Source organism: Rhinopithecus bieti, unplaced genomic scaffold (genome assembly GCF_001698545.2).
Source record: "Rhinopithecus bieti isolate Rb0 unplaced genomic scaffold, ASM169854v2 scaffold_48884, whole genome shotgun sequence".
NCBI lineage: Eukaryota > Metazoa > Chordata > Mammalia > Primates > Cercopithecidae > Rhinopithecus > Rhinopithecus bieti.
The window spans coordinates 185,929-204,731 of NW_016819304.1; the positions used below are offsets into that span (position 1 = coordinate 185,929).

Here is an 18,803-nt window from a genome sequence, read left to right on the forward strand (position 1 = left end):
TGTTAGCCACGATGGTCTCGAACTCCCGACCTCGTGATCCGCCCGTCTCGGCCTCCCAAAGTGCTGGGATTACAGGCTTGAGCCACCGCGCCCGGCCTATATTATTTTTCAAATGTGTTGTGACTTTATTTAGAAGTGTTATTAAATGTACACCCGCTTTTTGGCATGTATTTTCTTAATCAGTGGATACCTGCATAACTACAGGAGATGAACTGTCAAAAAATTTTATGTAAAACAATGAGTATTCAGGTTGGGCACAGTGGCTCATGCCTGTAATCCCAGCACTTTGGGAGGCTGAGGTGGGCAGACTGCATGAGTACAGGAGTTCGAGACCAGTCTGGGCAACATGGTGAAACTCTGTTTCTATGAAAAATACAGTAATTAGCCAGTCTTGGTGGCATATGCCTATATTCCCAGCTATGCAGGAGGCTGAAACAGTAGGACTGCTTGAGCCCAGGAGGCAGAGGTTGTAGTGAGCCAAGATCATGCCACTGCACTCCAGCCTGGGCAACAGAGTGAGACCCCATCTCAAAAAATAAATAAATAAAAATGAATGCTCATATTTCTAGTTAAAGGTGTAAACTAATGACATACATTTGTTCTACGCCTTCCTTAAGTCTGTTAATGTAATATTAAAGGACTTTTAAAAAGGCATAAATCCACTATAACAGAGAGTGGGAGAAGACACAGCAACATAATTTTGAAGCTAAAAAGAAGATAGGTTAGTGATACCCGAGTCATCCAAATCCTAAACCAGCAGTAAAGAAAGTAAAGAAACAACTTGATTTTTATCACAGGACCTCACAAAAGGAAATGGTGGCAACAAGGACTTCTGGAAATGGAAATGAACAAGGAGCTAAAAACTGCAAGATGGTCCAGTGTTTAAGAAACAGATTCCCAGATGCCCTCCCCTATGCTATAAAGCTAGATGACTGCACCTCCCCCACTCCTGCAGAAGACTCCAGGCTTATTCTCTGGAGACCGTAAAACAGAGGGTCTTTGGATTGGGGGCACCAAGCACGGTCTAAGGCAGGAATCATGTACTGAAAACAGGGTAAATATGTAAAAATTTACAAACTGAATGTTAAGAACCTCAGCCTTCTTTCCCTACTCAGCCCTCAGAAGCCAGCAGCCAGAAATACCCTCCCAGAATGAAATGCAAAGAGGCAGTTTTCTCCTCAGCAATGTTTTTCAAACTTTTTGACCAAAAGCCACAGTAAGGAATACATTTGATTTCATAACTAAAACCCACAAATAAATACAAATACATAACAGAAACAAAATTGCATGAAAAAAACCACTCACCACTACTGTGGGCAAGGCATTTTGATATCTACACTTAAAAAAGAAATCTGGGCCAGGAGTGGTGGCTCATGCCTATAATCCTAGCACTCTGGGAGGCTGAGGCAGGAAGATCACTTGAGCCCAGGAGTTTGAGACCAGCCTGGGCAACATGGCAAAACTTTACCTCCATGAAAAATTTTAAAAAATTACCTGGGTGTAGTGGCACGTACCTGTAGCTGGGGGCTGAGGTGGCACGGTCACTTGAGCCTGGGAGGTTGAGGCTGCAATGAGCAGTGATCACACCACTGCACTCCAGTCTAGGTGACAGAGAGACACTCTGTCTCAAAAGAAATGCTCCTCATGACCACTAAATTTATTTTAGTATCTCCTAATAAGCCTAGACCTACAGTTTGAAAAACATAGCTCTAAAGAATCTGACCAGTTCAAAAGGAAAAAAAAATATTTTAGACAGGGTCTTACTCTGTCACCCAGGATGGAGTGCAGTGGCACAATCACGTCTCATGGAGTTCCAACCTCCCAGGCTTACGAGATACTCCCACCTAAGCCTCCAAAATAGCTAAGACTACAGGTGTACACTACCACACTCAGCTAATTTTTTTTTTTTTTGAGATGGAGTCTCGCTCTGTCGCCCAGGCTGGAGTGCAGTGGCCAGATCTCAGCTCACTGCAAGCTCTGCCTCCCGGGTTCCCGCCATTCTCCTGCCTCAGCCTCCCAAGTAGCTGGTACTACAGGCGCCCGCCACCTCGCCCGGCTAGTTTTTTGTATTTTTTTTAGTAGAGACGGGGTTTCACCGCATTAGCCAGGATGGTCTCAATCTCCTGACCTCGTGATCCGCCCGTCTCGCCTCCCAAAGTGCTAGGATTACAGGCTTGAGCCACCGCGCCCGGCCATTGCTAATTTTTAAAATATTTTGTGAAGACAAGGTCTCACTATGTTGCTCATGCACGTCTTGAACTCCTAGACTCAAGCAATCCTCCTGCCTCAGCCTCCCAAAGTTAGGATTACAGGTGTGAGCCTTGCCCAGCCTAATTTTTAAAATTTTTTCTAGACATGGGCTATGTTGCCCAGGCTAGTCTTGAACTCCTAGGCTCAAGTGATCCTCCTGCCTCAGTCTCCCAAAGTGCTGGGATTATAGGGATGAGCAACAATGTCCCACAGGGAAAAAAAATTTCAAGAAAATTAGAAAACGGTTGAAGAAAATAAGACATTTCATCCATAAAACAAGAACAGGATGCTAAGAAGACGAAAAGAAACAAAAGAAGTTGGAAATTTAAAATTATTTCTGGCCAGGCGCGGTGGCTCATGCCTATAATCCCAGCACTTTGGGAGGCTGAGGCGGGAGGATCACCTGAGGTTGGGAGCTCGAGACCAGCCTGACCAACATGGAGAAACCTCAACTCTACTAAAAATGCAAAATTAGCTGAGCGTGGTGGCGCATGCCTGTAATCCCAGCTACTCAGGAGGCTGAGGCAGGAGAATCTCTTGAACACGGAGGCGGAGGTTGCAGTGAGCCAAGATCGCACCATTGCACTCCAGCCTGGGCAACAAGAGCGAAATTCCAACTCTAAATAAATAAATAAATAAATAAATAAATAAATAAATAAATAGTTTCTATAATACTATTGGAAAATGGGTTCTACCAAATTGAGCAAATAAATCAAAAAAGGTGACATGGGGCCTAACACAAGAGGGAGTTAAAGGGAATGCCTAGAATGATCTCACAGAGAATGAAGTCCACAGCTATGCAGGAGGCCCAGAGAACGACCAGTCCAGATTGAAGCAGGTTAGAAGGCTCCAAGATTTCATTAAGCATCCTTAATAGGGCACTGTGGCTCATGCCCGTAATCCCAGCACTTTGGGAGACTAAGGTGGGCAGATCACTTGAGCTCAGGAGCTCAAGACCAGCCTGTGCAACACAGCGAAACTCCATCTCTACAAAAAATACAAAAATTTAGGCCGGGCACGATGGCCCACATCTGCAATCCCGGCACTCTGGGAGGCCGAGGCAGGTGGATCACACGGTCAGGAGTTCGAGACCAGCCTGACTAAAAATACAAAAATTAGCCAGGTGTGGTGGCACGTGCCTGTAATCCTAGCTACTCAGGAGACTGAGGCAGGAGAATTGCTTGAACCTGGGAGGCAGAGGTTGCAGTGGGCTAAGATAGCACCACTGCACTCCAGCCTGGGTGACAGAGTGAGACTCCGTCTCAAAAAAATAAAAAAATAAGCCGGGCATGGTTGTGCACTCCTGTAGTCCCAGCTACTTTGGGGGCTGAGGTGGGAGGATCACTTGAGCCTGGGAGATTGAGGCTGCAGTGACCTGAGATGCACCACTGCATTCTAGCCTGGCTGACAGAGCAAGACCCTGTCTCAAAAAAAAAAAAAAAAAGGGGGAATCCTTAATAGGACACTTAATTTGCCTGAATGTTTTGAGAGGATACATGTAACCTGGAGAGACTTTGGGGCGCATTATTGATCATACTAAATTAAGCAAATATTTTTAAAAAGAGAATTATTAACTCCAAGAAAAACAATGTTGTGCAGAAATAGAAAAACAATTATAAAACACAAAATGGCTCAGCTGTGAAAAGCATTTACAGTCATACTAATGTAACTATTGACTAATGATCTAACAAAATTATGATATTCATGATATATATGGAGAGGGTCACCCTATCCCCACCTCAGAAGACAACTGTGTGTGGTGTGGACTAGGGGTGTGGGGTTGGGGCAGAAATCTTCATCCTTCATAATGAAAAGTCCATGGATAATGTCTAATAAAAAAACCATAAACCTGTGTTGTAGAGATAGGGAAGTACATGCCTAGAACATTACCAGCTGAAACAATTTGAAGTGTTGCCTCTGAAAAGCTGAACATACATGATGCAGGCCTCAAGAACTGCTATTTTTGTTACAAGGTTTATAGAACTACTTTGCCTTTTGACTCTGAAACTACATGCATGTATACCTTAAAAATCAAACAAATATATAATCAGCAACCATTGCCAGAAAACTTAATTTAGCACTTAATTGTTCTCTGTTTTATTTATAGTATACTGATCTTGAATCCCCAACTGAATAGAGTAGGACAGAATTCATATATACTTTTTATCTAGAAGAGTGATTCTCAATTGGGGGCCCTTTTGTCCCCACCAGACATTTGGCAAAGTCTGGAGACATTTTTGGTTGTCACAACTGAAAGAGTGCTACTGGCATCTAATGGGTAGTATCCAGGAATTGATACACATCCTAAAATGCACAAGATGGCCCTCCACAACAAAGAATTATCCAGTCCAGGCCAGGTGTGGTGGCTCACACCTGTAAATCCCAACACTTTGAGAGGCTGAGGCAGGAGGATTGCTTGGGCCCAGGAGTTTGAGACCAACTTGGGCAACATAGCAAGACCACATCTCTACAAAAAAAAAAAAAAAAAAAAGCCAGGCATGGTGCACACATCTGTATTCTAGCTGCTAGGGAAGTTAAGGTGGGAGGAAAACTTGAGCCCAGGAGTTAGAAGCTGCAGTGAGCTAAGACGGTGTCACTGTACTCCAGTATGGGTGACAGAGTGAGACCCTGTTTCTAAAAAAAAAACTAAAACAAATCTCTTTAGTCCCTAAGGTGTCTTTACCAACAAGAATACAAAGGTGGGCCGGGCGTTGTGGCTCACGCCTGTAATCCCAACACTTTGGGAGGCTGAGACGGGCGAATCATTTGAGGTCAAGGGTTCGAGACCAGCCTGGTAGTAAAACCCCATCTCTACTAAAAATTTTTAAAAAATTAGCCAGGCGCGGTGGCACATGCCTGTAATCCCAGCTACTGGGAGGCTGAGGCAAGAGAATCACTTGAACCCAAGAGGCGGAGGTTGCAGTCAGCTGAGATCACGCCACTGAACTCCAGCCTGGGCGACTGAGCGAGACTCCATCTCAAAAAGAAAAGAAAAGAAAAGAAAAGAATACAAAGGTAGTCAGATACATGATTTGCTAAAGAAAACAAAACAGAAAAAGTAATATAAGTGCTAATTCTGGACTTCTGTATCCCTCTTTATAGCTAAGAGGATCAAAAGCACAAATATGTCCCTCCACCCCACTGAGAAAAGCTATTAAGATAATTATGAAGCAGTTAACTGCTCAAAAGTTTTAAAATAGATATTAGGAATAGTATTGAAACTGTTATAAAAATGGTTAACAGTGGTTGCCTAAAGGGATGTAAGAACATTTTCTAAAGGAATGGTTAAACCACATTTACTCCAAGTGTTCTGCCAGCAAAATGTTAGGTAGCCATGAAATTTCAGGAACTATGCTACTTGCTACTATACCTTGATAGCCTCAATGGCATACTCCACTTGAAATAATCTTCCTTCGGGAGAAAAAGTATTCACGCCCCTATAATTTAAAAAAAGTTATTAATTATACTCATAAAAACTAGTCATGTAGACACTGAATTCAAGTTCCTTGACAACTAGCTCAGATAGCTACAGAATATGCATGCTGTCATTATTCTCTACTTCGCCCACAACAATCTGTAGCATTTTTTTGTACATTAACAGTTTCTCAAGGGAATGGAACCTATATATAGAATGCTTCTGCCCCACTCCCAGAAAGTCTTCCCAAACTGATGAAATGAGAGCAAGTGACTTTTCTGCCTCAATCCTGAATCAACCTGGGTCCATTTTGAACAGACTTATCAGTTCCTTTGGTAAGTTCATGCCCCAAAACTATCAGCCAATTTCCAAGAAAATGTGCATTTTTCCTTATCCTCTTCCCATAACATGCATATGATGTTAATATCTGGGGTTAACACTCTTCTTTCCATTCTCAATGCCCTCATTACTTTTCACCTAACTTTTGTAATAGTCTCCTAACAGGTATTGACTCGTGGAGCAAGTCCGAAGTGTTTTTCCCCTAATTCAGACAATCTCTATAAAAGTTATTACTTTTTTTTTTTTTTAATTTGAGACAGTCTCGCTCTGTTGCCCAGGCTGGAGTGCAATGGCATGATCTCGGCTCACTATAACCTCCGCCTCCCGGGTTCAAACAATTCTGCCTCAGCCTCCCCAGCAGCTAGGACTACAGGTGCATGCCACCACGCCCAACTAATTTTTGTATTTTTAGTAGAGATATGGAGGTTTCACCATATTGGCCAGGCTGGTCTCGATCTCCTGACCTCATGATCCACCCACCTCGGCCTCCCAAAGTGCTGGGATTACAGGTGTGAGTCACCGTGCCCGGCCCAATTTCTTTCTTTCTTTCTTTTTAGACTGAGTGTGCTCTGTCACCCAGGCTGGAGTGTGGTGGTGCGATTCCGGTTCCCTGCAACCTCCATTTCCTGGGTTCAAGCGATTCTCCTGCCTCAGCCTCCCAAATAACTGGGATTACAGATGCCTGCCACCATGGCCGGCTAATTTTTGTATTTTCAGTAGAGATGGGGTTTCACCATGTTGGCCAGGCTGGTCTCAAACTCCTGACCTCAAGTGATCCGCCCACTTAAGCCTCCCAAAGTGCTGGGATTACAGGCGTGAGCCACTGCGTCCAGCACTAATTATTACTTTTTAGTAAAAGTTAGTCACAGGTACATTTCTCTACTTATTTGTATGAATTACTGTTGTTATCTTAACAGACTGAGATCCATGTAGTTCCTAATTCTAACCTAGTTAATTCACTCAACATTTATATAAATTACATGTCAGACTGCTTTTCTCTCTAAAACACTTCCCCTTAACACTTAACACTTTCCACCTTTCCTTGCTCAAGTGTGCTGGAAATCCCTACGGAGAAGAGGCACCAAACATGGTCTCACCTATAAAAGCTTTGAGCACACAATGGACACAAAAAATATGTGAACAAATAAATGAGATGGTTGCAATCCGTGGTTTATGGAGTCTGGACTTCACAACAGGTAACATGTCATATAGCAGTGCTTTTGGCCTGGCGTGGTGGCTCATGCCTGTAATCCCAGCACGTTGGGAGGTCGAGGCGGGCGGATCAGCTGAGGTCAGGAGTTCGAGACCAGGCTGGCCAACATGGTGAAACTCCGTCTCCACTAAAAAAACAAAAATTAGCTGGGCGTGGTGGCAGGCGCCTGTAATCCCAGCTACTTGGAAGGCTGAGGCACGTGAATCACTTGAACCCAGGAGGCGGACATTGCAGTGAGCCAAGATGGCACCACTGCACTCCAGTCTGGGTGACAGAGTGCTAAGCACCAGTTACTTCCAAATCTCTATTACCAGTTTTACCTCTTTCCTAACTAATTTAAATGTTTGCTGAACATTTCCACTAGCATATCCCATTAGCACTTAACACTTAACATTTTTCAGTTTGAAATATTATCTCTTTAAAGCCAGTCACCTTGCAAAATTGACTTTATCTCCTGCCATTCCTATTTCAGTTTTATTTTAAAACACCTCCAATCTTCCAGTGTTCCCAAGATAGGAAGTTCTGAATGATCTGACTCATTCCTCCTCATCTTTTCCCATATCCAACTATATGCTAAGTCATACCAATTCATATCAATTCCTCCTCCACAGTAACACATCACTCTTCCTTCTCAATGCCCTCATTACCTTTCACCTAACTATTGTAACAGCCTAACAGGTATTGACTCACTTTTCCCTAATTCAGACAATTAATCTCTGTAAAACACAACTATTATTTAACAGCACACAGTTGCCTACAGAACTAGGACCCAAACTCCTTAGCCTCGTATTAAAAACCATTCAATATCTAGCAGCATCCTGTTATTCCCATTATCTCCTGCTGTTCCGATACATGTATCATATGTGCCAGTCAGACTGGACTTTTCCCAAAATGCTTTGTGCTTTTCCATTGCCCCTCCTTCATTTATCCCATATTCTCCAACTCAAAACTAGTGATCTCACTGTCTTTATTAAATTCCTACTCTTTCAAGAGACCAAGTTTAAATGTCAGCTCCTTTGTGAAGTCTTCCAAGATCCTCTCATATTGCATGCAATCCCTCATCAAAAATTCGATGGTATTGATTTGAGTTTCTCTAATGGCATTAATATATTTCTGACTCACACTATAGTTACTTCTATAAACAAATTTTTTTTTTTTTTTGGAGACAAGATCAGCACCACCACACCTGGCTGATTTGTTTTTAATGTTTAGTAGAGACGAGGTCTCACTATGTTGCCCAGGCTGGTCTCCAGCTCCTGAGCTCAGGCAATCCTGCCTCGGCCTTCCAAAGTGCTGGAATTACAGGCATTGAGACACTGTGCCTGTAAACAATTCTTTAAGAGTCTCAGGCTGGGCGAGGTGGCTCTCACCTGTAATCCTAGCACTTTGGGAGGCCAAGGCAGGTGGATCACGAGGTCAGGAGTTCAAGACTACCCTGGCCAAGATGAGGAAACCCAGTCTCAACTAAAAATACAAAACTTAGCCGGGCATGGCGGCACCGCCTGTAATCCCAGCTACTCAGGACGCTGAAGCAGAGAATTGCTTAAACCTGGGAGGCGGGCCAGGCGCAGTGGCTCATGCCTGTAATCCCAGCACTTTAGGAGGCCAAGGCGGGTGGATCACGAGGTCAAGAGATCAAGACCACCCTGGCCAACATGGTGAAACCCTGTCTCTACTAAAAATACAAAAATTAGCTGGGCATGGTGGCGTGTGTCTGTAGTCCCAGCTACTCGGGAGACTGAGGCAGGAGAATCGCTTGAACCCGGGAGGCAGAGGTTGCAGTGAGCCGAGATCATGCCACTGCACTGCAGCCTGGCGCCAGAGCAAGACTCCGTCTGGTCTCAAGAACAAACAAACAAACAAAACCTGGGAGGCGGAGGTTGCAGTGAGCCAAGATCACATCACTCCACTCCAGCCTGGGCGACAGAGCGAGACTGTCTCAAAAGAGTCTCCTATATGAGAGCAAGGAGCTTGATTTTGTCCATTGGTGTAGCATCAGCACCTAGAACAGTGCTTTGTTCACAGCAAGCACTCAAGCACATTAACTAAGAGAGTAAAAAGGGATGTATTTTAGGTCATCTTGGGAAGACAGAAAAATAAGTAACAAAGCAGTCAATACATATGTTAAGTAAATGGCCACAAAATTTAATAAATGATTTCTGATAAGGATAACAATTTCTATCATACACACCCTAAGTCAAAATTATATGTCACCCGAAGATGATTCTCTTCAATGTTCTGGAAGTTAAGTATCGACCAACAAAGTCACTTTGTAGGACAGTGGGGAAATATGTCAAAACTTCACACACATCTTCTATGAGTCAGTAAAAAAAGATGAAAAAGTGGTAACTGCAAGTGGTCAGCATATACTTGAAAGGATCAGCATATACTTGACAGGAAATGCAGTTTCTGACCACTCAGTACAAAGAAAATGTCTGCCTTCCCTGACTTTAAAAAAAAAACTTAGTAGCTATGTAAAAACTTAACTCATGAAAACAGAAACTGAAAGTAAAAGTATCTACAGCATAAATATGTACAACTTAATATTGCACGCATTTTTACACCACAAGTTTTTTAAAATTTGCTTTAAACTTTTAAAAGTCAGAAAAATTTTGGTCAATTGGAATCAGCATGATGAGAAATCTCTTGAAAACCACTCTAAATTCCAGTTCCTATAAAATCAGACTCCATACAATATATCCAGCCAAAGCTACGACTGCGTTCGCGCTTCTGCAGAAACTATACACCGCAGCATGCACTACTACAAACCAGTTGCTTTTTCTGCCAGGAGGCACGTTTAACTTTTTGTTTGTTTGTTTAAGGTAGTCATACTAGGCGCGAAAAGATGAACGGGGCAAGGGGTGACCCTTGGCCCTCTCCGGGTTCAAGTTAGGAGTACCGGCTCCTCACGCCTTCTTTACCAAGCACAAGTCGGAGCTTCTCGCTTCCGCACTGAGTTAGGACCCAGGGGGTGACTCAGTGGTAGGACAAGTGCCGCCGATGTGGTCTAGCTTGGGGAACCACGGCGGGCGCCTGAGGAGGGCAAGAGATCCCCAGGTCCGGCCAATCTCGGGTTCCTGGGGAGCCCCATGACACGGCAGAACCCAGGCCGCGCGGCCAGGTCCCCGGCCTGCCCACCCATAATTCCCACCCGACGTCCCCCAGCCGCACGGACCTGTCGTACTCAGACCGGGTGAGAAACATGGCGAGGGCAGGAGGAGGCAGCAGCTACGTGGGGATTCTGAGGATCAACACGACTCCACTGGCACCCAACTCACCCACACCGCCACAGTACCAAAGACCAACTGCGCGTGCGACCGCGACCTCTTTAGCCCGCCCTCCTGTGCCTGCTTCCTATTGGCTGGTAGTAGTTCCCCCCGAGGTGATTGGGCCAACGCGCTTCCTCGCCAGGGCATGGTTGGTCCGGAGGAGGAGGACCAGTGAGGTATTTCCGCCTTAAATCTCGGGTGGTTGCTAGGGACGATTGGAACCCAAGGCGTGTAGTGAGTTCGCCTTTTAGAGAAGGTGTGAGCCCGCCCCAAGACTGGCAATTGAAAGGGCTTGCACGCAGAGCCGGGCTGTCTGAACCCTGACTTAATAGGTCCCTCGCCGGCTCCCGTAATCCCAGCTAGAGTACTTTGGCCCGGTTTCCTGCAAGGCCCCCACCTGCCTTCTCTTCGCAGGGTTCCCTCTCTTAGGGTTCCCTCTCTTAGGGTTCCTCCGCGGTGTTCTCCGTGCCCGGTCGAAGGCTCCAGGACTTTGGGCGGCAACTGGTCCGCTATAGTGGGTCTGAGCCGGCGCCGCGGACTAGTCCCTTAGCTTCAGCCAGTTTGGCTTGTTTATTGAGAAAAGCGGGGGCGGGGCGAGGGGTTAGTATGTAAGAAAGTCTTCGAGTTTCCATATGGTTAAGGTAATTTTATCAACTCTTTCTTGCACCCCTCCATCTAGTACAGGTTTCAGACCTAAATAACCTAGATTTCAGGATCCGACTTCAAAATATTCACTGCTTTTTCTGTTATTTGTTAAAAAAAAAATAAGTGTTTTCTGTGAGCCCACATCGTGCCATTGCACTGCAACCTGGGCAACAGCCAAACCCTATCCGAAAAAAAAAAAAAAAAAGCGCTTTATTTATCGACGCTCCTTGCTTCCCTTCAATAAGTTGCTTAAGGAGCAACTTTACAGCTTCGAAATAGCACTGTAATTGAAGTATTTGTTCAAGAAAGGCAAGTACGAACTCTTGGCACGGGGGTGGGGAATAGAAGGAAATGTTGGTCAAATGATACAAAGTTTCAGTCAGACAAGGTGGATGAGTTCTATAGTTAATAATCATGTATTGTGTACTTGAAATTGTGAAGAGGGTACACCTTAAATGTTCTCACCATAGGAAAGTATGTGAGGTGATGGATTATGTTGATGAGCTTCATTATTCGCAGTGTGTGTGTGTGTGTATATGTATATGTATATCAAAACGTCACGTTGTATACCATAAACATGAACAATTTCTGTTTGTCTCATACCTTAATAAAGCTGGAGTCGGGGGAAAGAAGTCATTTATGCTAGAAAGGGAAATGGCAGCATCTCATTTCCAGTTATTAATGTGATACCACTAGTCAAGTCCTTAACCTCTCAAGGCCTGTATCTCTCCAGTAAAGTTCATTCTTGGTCCTAGATTAGGTTTGTAAGTCACTAAGGCATTTCAAAGGTCCAGGAAATGTAAAAATATGCCTTTTGAGTATTAGCCAACATCTGTTTTCCCCACCCTTTATTTTCTGACTTCCTTCATGGATTCAGTAGGAATTTAGTTTGGTCATCCCTGGCCAATCAAATGTTTAGGACTAATAAAACTGAGGAAAAATTCCAAGTAGCAATCCTCAGGGATCTGTTAGATTTCTGAGAAAAGAATGGTAATTTTTAGCTTTCTTGTCAGTTTTCTGACAAGCTTTTTTTTGTTTTGTTTTCACCTTCTCAGTTATGTTCTATGGAAAAGTCTTGGTCGTAAATTGACTACAGCTGCTCTTTACAAGTTCTTTTATGGCCAGGCGTGGGGTCTCACGCCCGTAATCCCAGCACTTTGGGAGGCCGAGGCGGGTGGATCATGAGGTCAGGAGTTCAAGACCAGCCTGGCCAAGATGGTGAAACCCTGTCTCTACTAAAAATACAAAAATTAGCCGGGCATGGTGGTGAGTGCCTGTGATCCCAGCTACTCGGGAGGCTGAGGCAGAGAGTTGCTTGAACCTGGGAGGCAGAGGTTGCGTTGAGCCAAGATCTCACCACTGCACTCCAGCCTGAGCGACAGACAGAGTGAGAATCTATCTCAAAAAAAAGGAGTTATTTCACTGCATAGGTACTTAAGTATAATATTTCCTGAGCACCCAGGGTTGCATGGTGCTCTGCAACCCCTATCAATGTTGGAGACAGTAGTGAATGACTTACGAAATGTTCTTGAATGTGGAATCTCCTCTGGGTAAATGTGTTTATGCTGTACATAACATAAATGAACGGGAGCCGCAGGTAATTGCAGATAGGAAGGAAAATCTTTTCTCCCAAGAGAGTGCATTGTAAAAATCTAACAGCTAACATAATGTCTCTTTGAAAGAAAGAAAATGAGAAATTAGCTGTTTAAAAGTAATTGAAGTTAAAATGTGTATATGCACAAAGGAATATTGTTCACTCTTTAAAAAGGAATGAAATTCTGATACATGCTCCAACTTGGATTAGACTTGAAGACTAATCTTTATTTACTTGAAGACTAATAATCTTATGCTAAGCGAAATCGCAGACACAAAAAGACAAATATTGCATGATTCTACTTATGTTAGGTACCTATAATTGTCAAATTCATAGAGACAGTAGAATAGTGGTTATCTAGGGCTGGAGGAAGAGGGGAATGAGGAGTTAATGGGTTTAATGGATACAGCATTTCAGTTTGGGATGATGATGAAGTTCTGGAGATGGATTGTGGTGATGGTTACACTACACTGTGAATGTACTTAATGTCACTGAATTGTGTACTTAAAAATGGTTAAAATGGTAAATTTTATGTTACGATATTTTACCACAACAGAAATAATTTTTTAAGTTAAAGTGAGGAAGAAGGAAGATAATGAAAATGTGATTTATTTGAGGGTCAGTACTTTGTCTTGTTCAGCCTAGCACCTGGCATATGCTCTAGATACATTTGTTTGGTAAATAAGTATTTATTTTTTTAACTTTTATTTTGAGTCCAGGGTGTATGTGCAGGATGTGCAGGTTTGTTATATAGGTAAACGTGTGCCACGGGGATCTGCTGTACACACCATTTCGTCACCCAGGTATCAAGCCTAGTATCCACCAGTCATTTCTCCTGATCCCGTCCCTCCTGCCACCTTCTGCCCTCCAGTAGGCCCAAGTATGCGTTGTTCCCCTCCGTGTGTCCCTGTGTTCTCATCATTCAGCTCCCACTTACAAGTGAGAACGTGGTATTTGGTTTCTGTTCCTACATTAGTTTGCTGAGGATAATGACCTCCAGATAAGGATGGGTGGATTGATTGATTGCTATAAGCATACTAGTTCCATAGACATTAATATATGTGTGACTTGGAGAAGTAGAGTAAGTAGAAAATTCAGAATTTCAAATAGCCACTTTAAAATGTTTTTAAGTACTGTAGTTTTTTATTTTTTAAATAAAAAGAACAAAAGTTTGTTGGCTACACCTTTTTAGGTGAAATATTAATACTGAGAGATGAGAAGGACTGTTCCTCATTGGAGAAATATGTTATTTAGACATTAATAAAAGTTCTGTGTTCACCCATAGAGTGAGAGTTCTCAGATATTTTGGTACTATTTTGCACATTTTTGCAAAGAAAGGAAAATCATCCCTAATTGAAAGCTGCCATGATTATTTTATAGATGAAATAAACTATTGCAGTAAAGATACTTTTCAATTGTAGATTAGAAGCTTTGTCATTCCACTGGAAGTAAGTGTAGTAGTTTGGTAAAGTTAATAGCCTGATAAATGTTGAAAATACTCACATTTGTTAGCAAATATCATATACGTAGCAAACATCATGTTGTGTCAGACATTCCTGGTGAGGCAGAAAATATGTGGAGAATTTAAAAAATAATTCCAAATAAATTTAGGTCCCTTTTCTCTTTCTAAATATTACATTCCCCAAATCCATTTATCCACATTTATCTCTAGTAACTACAATTTGTTTACATAAAAAGACATTTGAGATTTGGCTGCTTCCCTGTGTATCATTTTTTACCTCAATCATTTTGTAGAGTATTTTTAAATAACAAAGGTTTTAACTCAAGGATATAGAGAGGTTTAGCTAGCTTTGATTCTTGCAAACCCCTGAAGAAATAGAAATTAAACAGTTCTGGCCAGTGACTTAGCATGGCAAGAGTACTAATGCAGGCCCATTGCTGCATTATTTGGTACTCCTCTAATGGGAAACTTTGGCTTATAGACCCCCCTATCAGCCTAGCTGAAACTTTCTTAGAACTGTGCTGCAGTTTGAGACCCTGCCTGTGCAATCCTTTTTTTTCTGCCTCCTTCATAGGTGCCAGACTTATAGCACAGTCTGTAGCATCTCCCACCTTCTCCTGCTCTCATCCCTTTTATCCTTCATAGACGTTTCTGCCAATTAATCTCTTACATGTTTTTATGGGCTGAATTGTGTCTTCCCCCAAATTCAGATGTTAAAGCCTTAACCCCCAGTATCTCAGAATGTGACTGGAGCTAGGACCTTTAAGGAAGTGCTCAAGTTCAGTGAGGCTGTTAGGGTGGGCCCTCATCCATTCCTGACTGGTGGCTTTATAAGAAGAGGAAATTTGGATACACAGACACCAGGGGCAGGTGAGCACAAGAGAAACGGCCACGTGAAGACACAACGAGAAGGTGGCCATCTGCACACCAAGGAGAGAGGTTCAGAAGAAGCCAGACCTGCTGACACGTTGATCTTGGACTACTAGCCTCCAGAACTGTGAGGAAATACATTTCTGTTGTTTAAGTCACTCAGTCTGTGGTATTTTGTTATGGCAACCCTCGGAAACTAATACACATGTCAAATCTCACTTTGGCTTTTGCTTCTCAGAGGACACAAACTAACACAGATGGCGCTAAGGGTGATCCTGGAAGACATAAGATGAGGTTTCAGGACTGACTCACTCACTAGTTGGGCAAAGAGGGTGCCATCCTGCACAGTATAGGAGCTTGGGTAGTTCCTAGCACAAGGTGGTGACCCAGTTGCTAAAGATTTTCATCAATGGTGACCTGGGAAAATATCCCAATGAAGTTAAAGACCTTGCAGATACAATTTCAGGCATTTGAACTATATGGGGGAACAAGGCCTACAGGGACAGTGGAGATGCCTGGATACTGATAAGTTATAGTGATACTCTGAAGAGGGATGAGAAAACAAAGCTTCCACTTGGTTAATGGCCAAATGTGAAAAAGACAGAGGGTCTCTTTAGTAGCCTACAAAGAGTCATTTATTTTTTGCAATGGAAAAGCTAACATGGATGAGTGACAGACTTCAGACATGATAGGGTCACATATTCCAGGCACATTTAAATGTGCAGCCAAACAGGTCAGGGTCTTTATTGGGAAAGCCAGAGACTGAAACAAAGGATGGGACATCTGGGTGGACATCCATATGGATGTTTGCTCTGCAGACCTCTGTATACTTTCAAAACTTGCAGAAGTGGTCTGCCCCTCTATATTAAGAGTTACTTCTTCCTCCAAACTGAAAGATAACTGCAGAGCTACTCTCCCACAAAGAAACACAGGAGTTGCCCCAACTTCCTCTCCTAGCCTCTCCAGGCCAATAGCTAGAAGTGAATACTAGCATATCCCAGCTAGGAACATGCTGGGCCTGACAAAGGAGGAAAGACAATAAGTTAATTAGCATATGCAGACAAGCCAGGGGAGTACTCAGGGATTGGATTTTGAGGTTGCTTGATCAGGGGTACTAAAATATAAAACAATAATCAAGATTCATTGACTTGGGGGCACTTCTTGAGACACAGAATTTAACACCATAGCAAAGACTCAGAGATAAAACAAAGTTGCTTTTGGGGAATTCTTAGAAATCTGGAACAAGTGATGGCCAATGCTGACCAAAGTAAAAATGAGTTACCCTGGCATATGGTAGAAGAATGAATTTAAAAATAATTTAAAATAATTTAAAATTCATTCTTCTACCATATGGGGAAGTGAGTGTTTTCAATTGATGTATTATATGAGAACAGAAGACCCTTTAGAGGATTATGGTCCACAGAAGGGTTGAGAAGATGCACCATTCACCAAGGCCATCAGAAGTGCTCTGTTACGAGGAACAGCAGCATCACCAAAGAGTTTTCTGTAGTCCTGGACTGACAATTGGAGAAGCAATCACTGAGTTGGGCTTATTAATAACTGAGAATTATATCACCGCAACTCCCAAGTAATAGAGGCTAGATGGTGGTGCTTAGTCATCAGAATCCAGAAGGTCCAATTACCAGTAAAAGCAGCAAGATCTGGGAAGAGTAGCAAAGTAGAAATGAATTTTTCTGATGTATGGTAGGGGCCATTCCCTACTTGAGTCATATATTTCTGTAGACTCTGTTGTATTGTAGCTGTCAGACATGGAAAGATGTAATTTGGAGTTTGTGATGATTAATTTTTTATCAGCTTCACTATAGGGTACCCAGATATTTGATCAAATATTCTAGGCTTGTCTGTGAGGGTGTTTCTGGATAAGGTTAACATTTGAATTGGTAGACTGAGTGAAACAGATTGCCCTCCCAAATGTGAGTGAGCCTCATCTAATCAATTGAAAACCCGAATAGAATAAAAAAGCTAAGAGGGAACTCTCCTACCTGACTACTTGAGCTGGGACATTGGTCTTTTCTGGCCTTTGGACTGGGACTGGAACATCAGCTCTTCTTGGGTCTCAAGCCTACCAACTTTCAGACTTTAATTGGGCAGAAGCCAATGGTCTGGCCCTTTCACAGGGGTTCTGGAAGGCAAAGGACTGAAAAATCAAAGACAAGGAGGTCTGGGATAGAGTCATGTGAATGAGTATCCAGAAGCAGTCATGAGGTATGAAGTTTTTATATCATGTATCTACAAGAGAAGAGGCATTAAACAATCAAGTGGGCAAAATGAGTCAGTTGACATTATTAGGCTCAATCATTGGCCACCTTGGAACTAGCATCATGGACACTGTTATGGGCTAAATTGCTGTATTTGTTCACATGCTGCTTATTAGACATACCTGAGACTGGGTAATTTAAAAAGGAAAGGTTTAATGGACTCACAGTTCCACAAGGCTGGGGAGGCCTCACAACCATGGTGGAAGTCAAAGGAGAAGCCAAAGCACATCTTACATGGCAGCAGGCAAGAGTGTGTGTGCAGGGGAACTCCCCTTTATAAAACCAGACCTTTTTAAAACCAGTGAGAGTTGTTCACTATCACAAGACTTACTATCATGGGAAAGACCCACCCCCATGAGTCAGTTATCTCCCACCGGGTCCCTCCTGTGACACGTGGGAATTATGGGAGCAAAATTCAAGATGAGATTTGGGTGGGTTCAGAACCAAAGCATATCATTCTGCCCCAGCCCCTCCCAAATTTTATGTCCTCACATTTCAAAACCAATCATGCCTTCCCAACAGTTCCCCAAAGTCTTAACTCATTTCAGCATTCACTCAGAAGTCCACAGTCCAAAGTCTCATTGGAGACAAGGCAAGTCCCTTCCCACTATAAGCCTGTAAAATCCAAAGCAAGTTAGTTACTTCCTAGATACAATGGGAGTACAGGCATTGGGTAAATACACCAATTCCAAATGGGAGAAATTGGCCAAAACAAAGGAGCTACAGACCCCATGCAAGTCAAAAATCCAGCAGGGCAGCCAAATGTTAAAGCTCCAAAATGATCTCCTTTGACTCCTTGTCTCACATCCAGATTATGGTGATGCAAGAGGTAGGCTCCCACAGCCTTGGGCAGCTCTTCCCCTGTGGCTTTGGAGGGTACAGCCCCACTTCTGGCTGCTTTCATGGGCTGGTGTTGAGTGTCTGCGACTTTCCTGGGCACACAGTGCAAGCTGTCAGTGGACCTACCATTCTGGGGTCTGGAGGATGGTGGTCTTCTCACAGCTCCAACAGGCAGTGCCCCACTGGGGACTCTGTGTGGGGGGCTTTGACCTCACAATTCCCTTGTGGACTGCTCTAGCAGAGGTTTCCATGAGGGCCCTGTGCCTGCAGCAAACCTGTGCCTGAGTATCCAGGTATTTCCATACATACTCTGAAATCTAGGCAGAGGTTCCCAAACCACAATTCTTGACTTCTGTGCACCTGCAGGCTCAACACCACATGGAAGCTGCCAAGGCTTGGGGCTTGCACCCTCTGAAGCAATGGCCTGAGCTCTGTTTTGGCCCCTTTTATCCCCAGATGGGACACAGGGTACCAAGTCCCAAGACTGCTCAAAGCAGCAAGGCCCTGGACCCAGCCCTTGAAACCATTTTTCCCTCCTAGGCCTCCAGGCCTGTGATAAGAGGGGCTGAGGTGAAGACCTCTGACATTCCCTGGAGACATTTTCCCCATTGTCTTGGTGATTAACAT

General features: G+C 43.4%; 1 protein-coding gene and 1 long non-coding RNA gene across 5 annotated transcripts in view; both read right to left on the reverse strand.

Annotated features, from left to right (window-relative positions):
* Window positions 1-10,562, reverse strand: part of PSMA5 (proteasome 20S subunit alpha 5) — a 27,541-nt gene extending 16,979 nt beyond the window's left edge. The window contains exons 1-2 of one of the 4 annotated variants that reach the window (XM_017858776.1): window positions 10,496-10,562; window positions 5,621-5,687 (exon numbers count right to left, since the gene is read on the reverse strand). Coding sequence is in view for 1 of the 4 variants with exons in the window: in XM_017858774.1 (XP_017714263.1) it covers window positions 5,621-5,687; window positions 10,393-10,421 (96 nt within the window). In the remaining 3 variants the exon portion in view is untranslated. Of the gene's footprint in view, window positions 1-5,620; window positions 5,688-10,392 lie in introns of all 4 variants that reach the window. The other 3 variants (XM_017858774.1, XM_017858775.1, XM_017858777.1) reach the window with 3 other exon arrangements.
* Window positions 10,563-14,222: 3,660 nt separating this feature from the next.
* Window positions 14,223-18,332, reverse strand: LOC108519630 (uncharacterized). The gene is made up of 3 exons (XR_001882676.1): window positions 18,303-18,332; window positions 17,061-17,215; window positions 14,223-14,281 (listed from the first exon to the last, which is right to left on the reverse strand). It is a non-coding gene; the product is annotated as an uncharacterized LOC108519630 (long non-coding RNA).
* Between the last annotated feature and the right edge of the window lie 471 nt (window positions 18,333-18,803).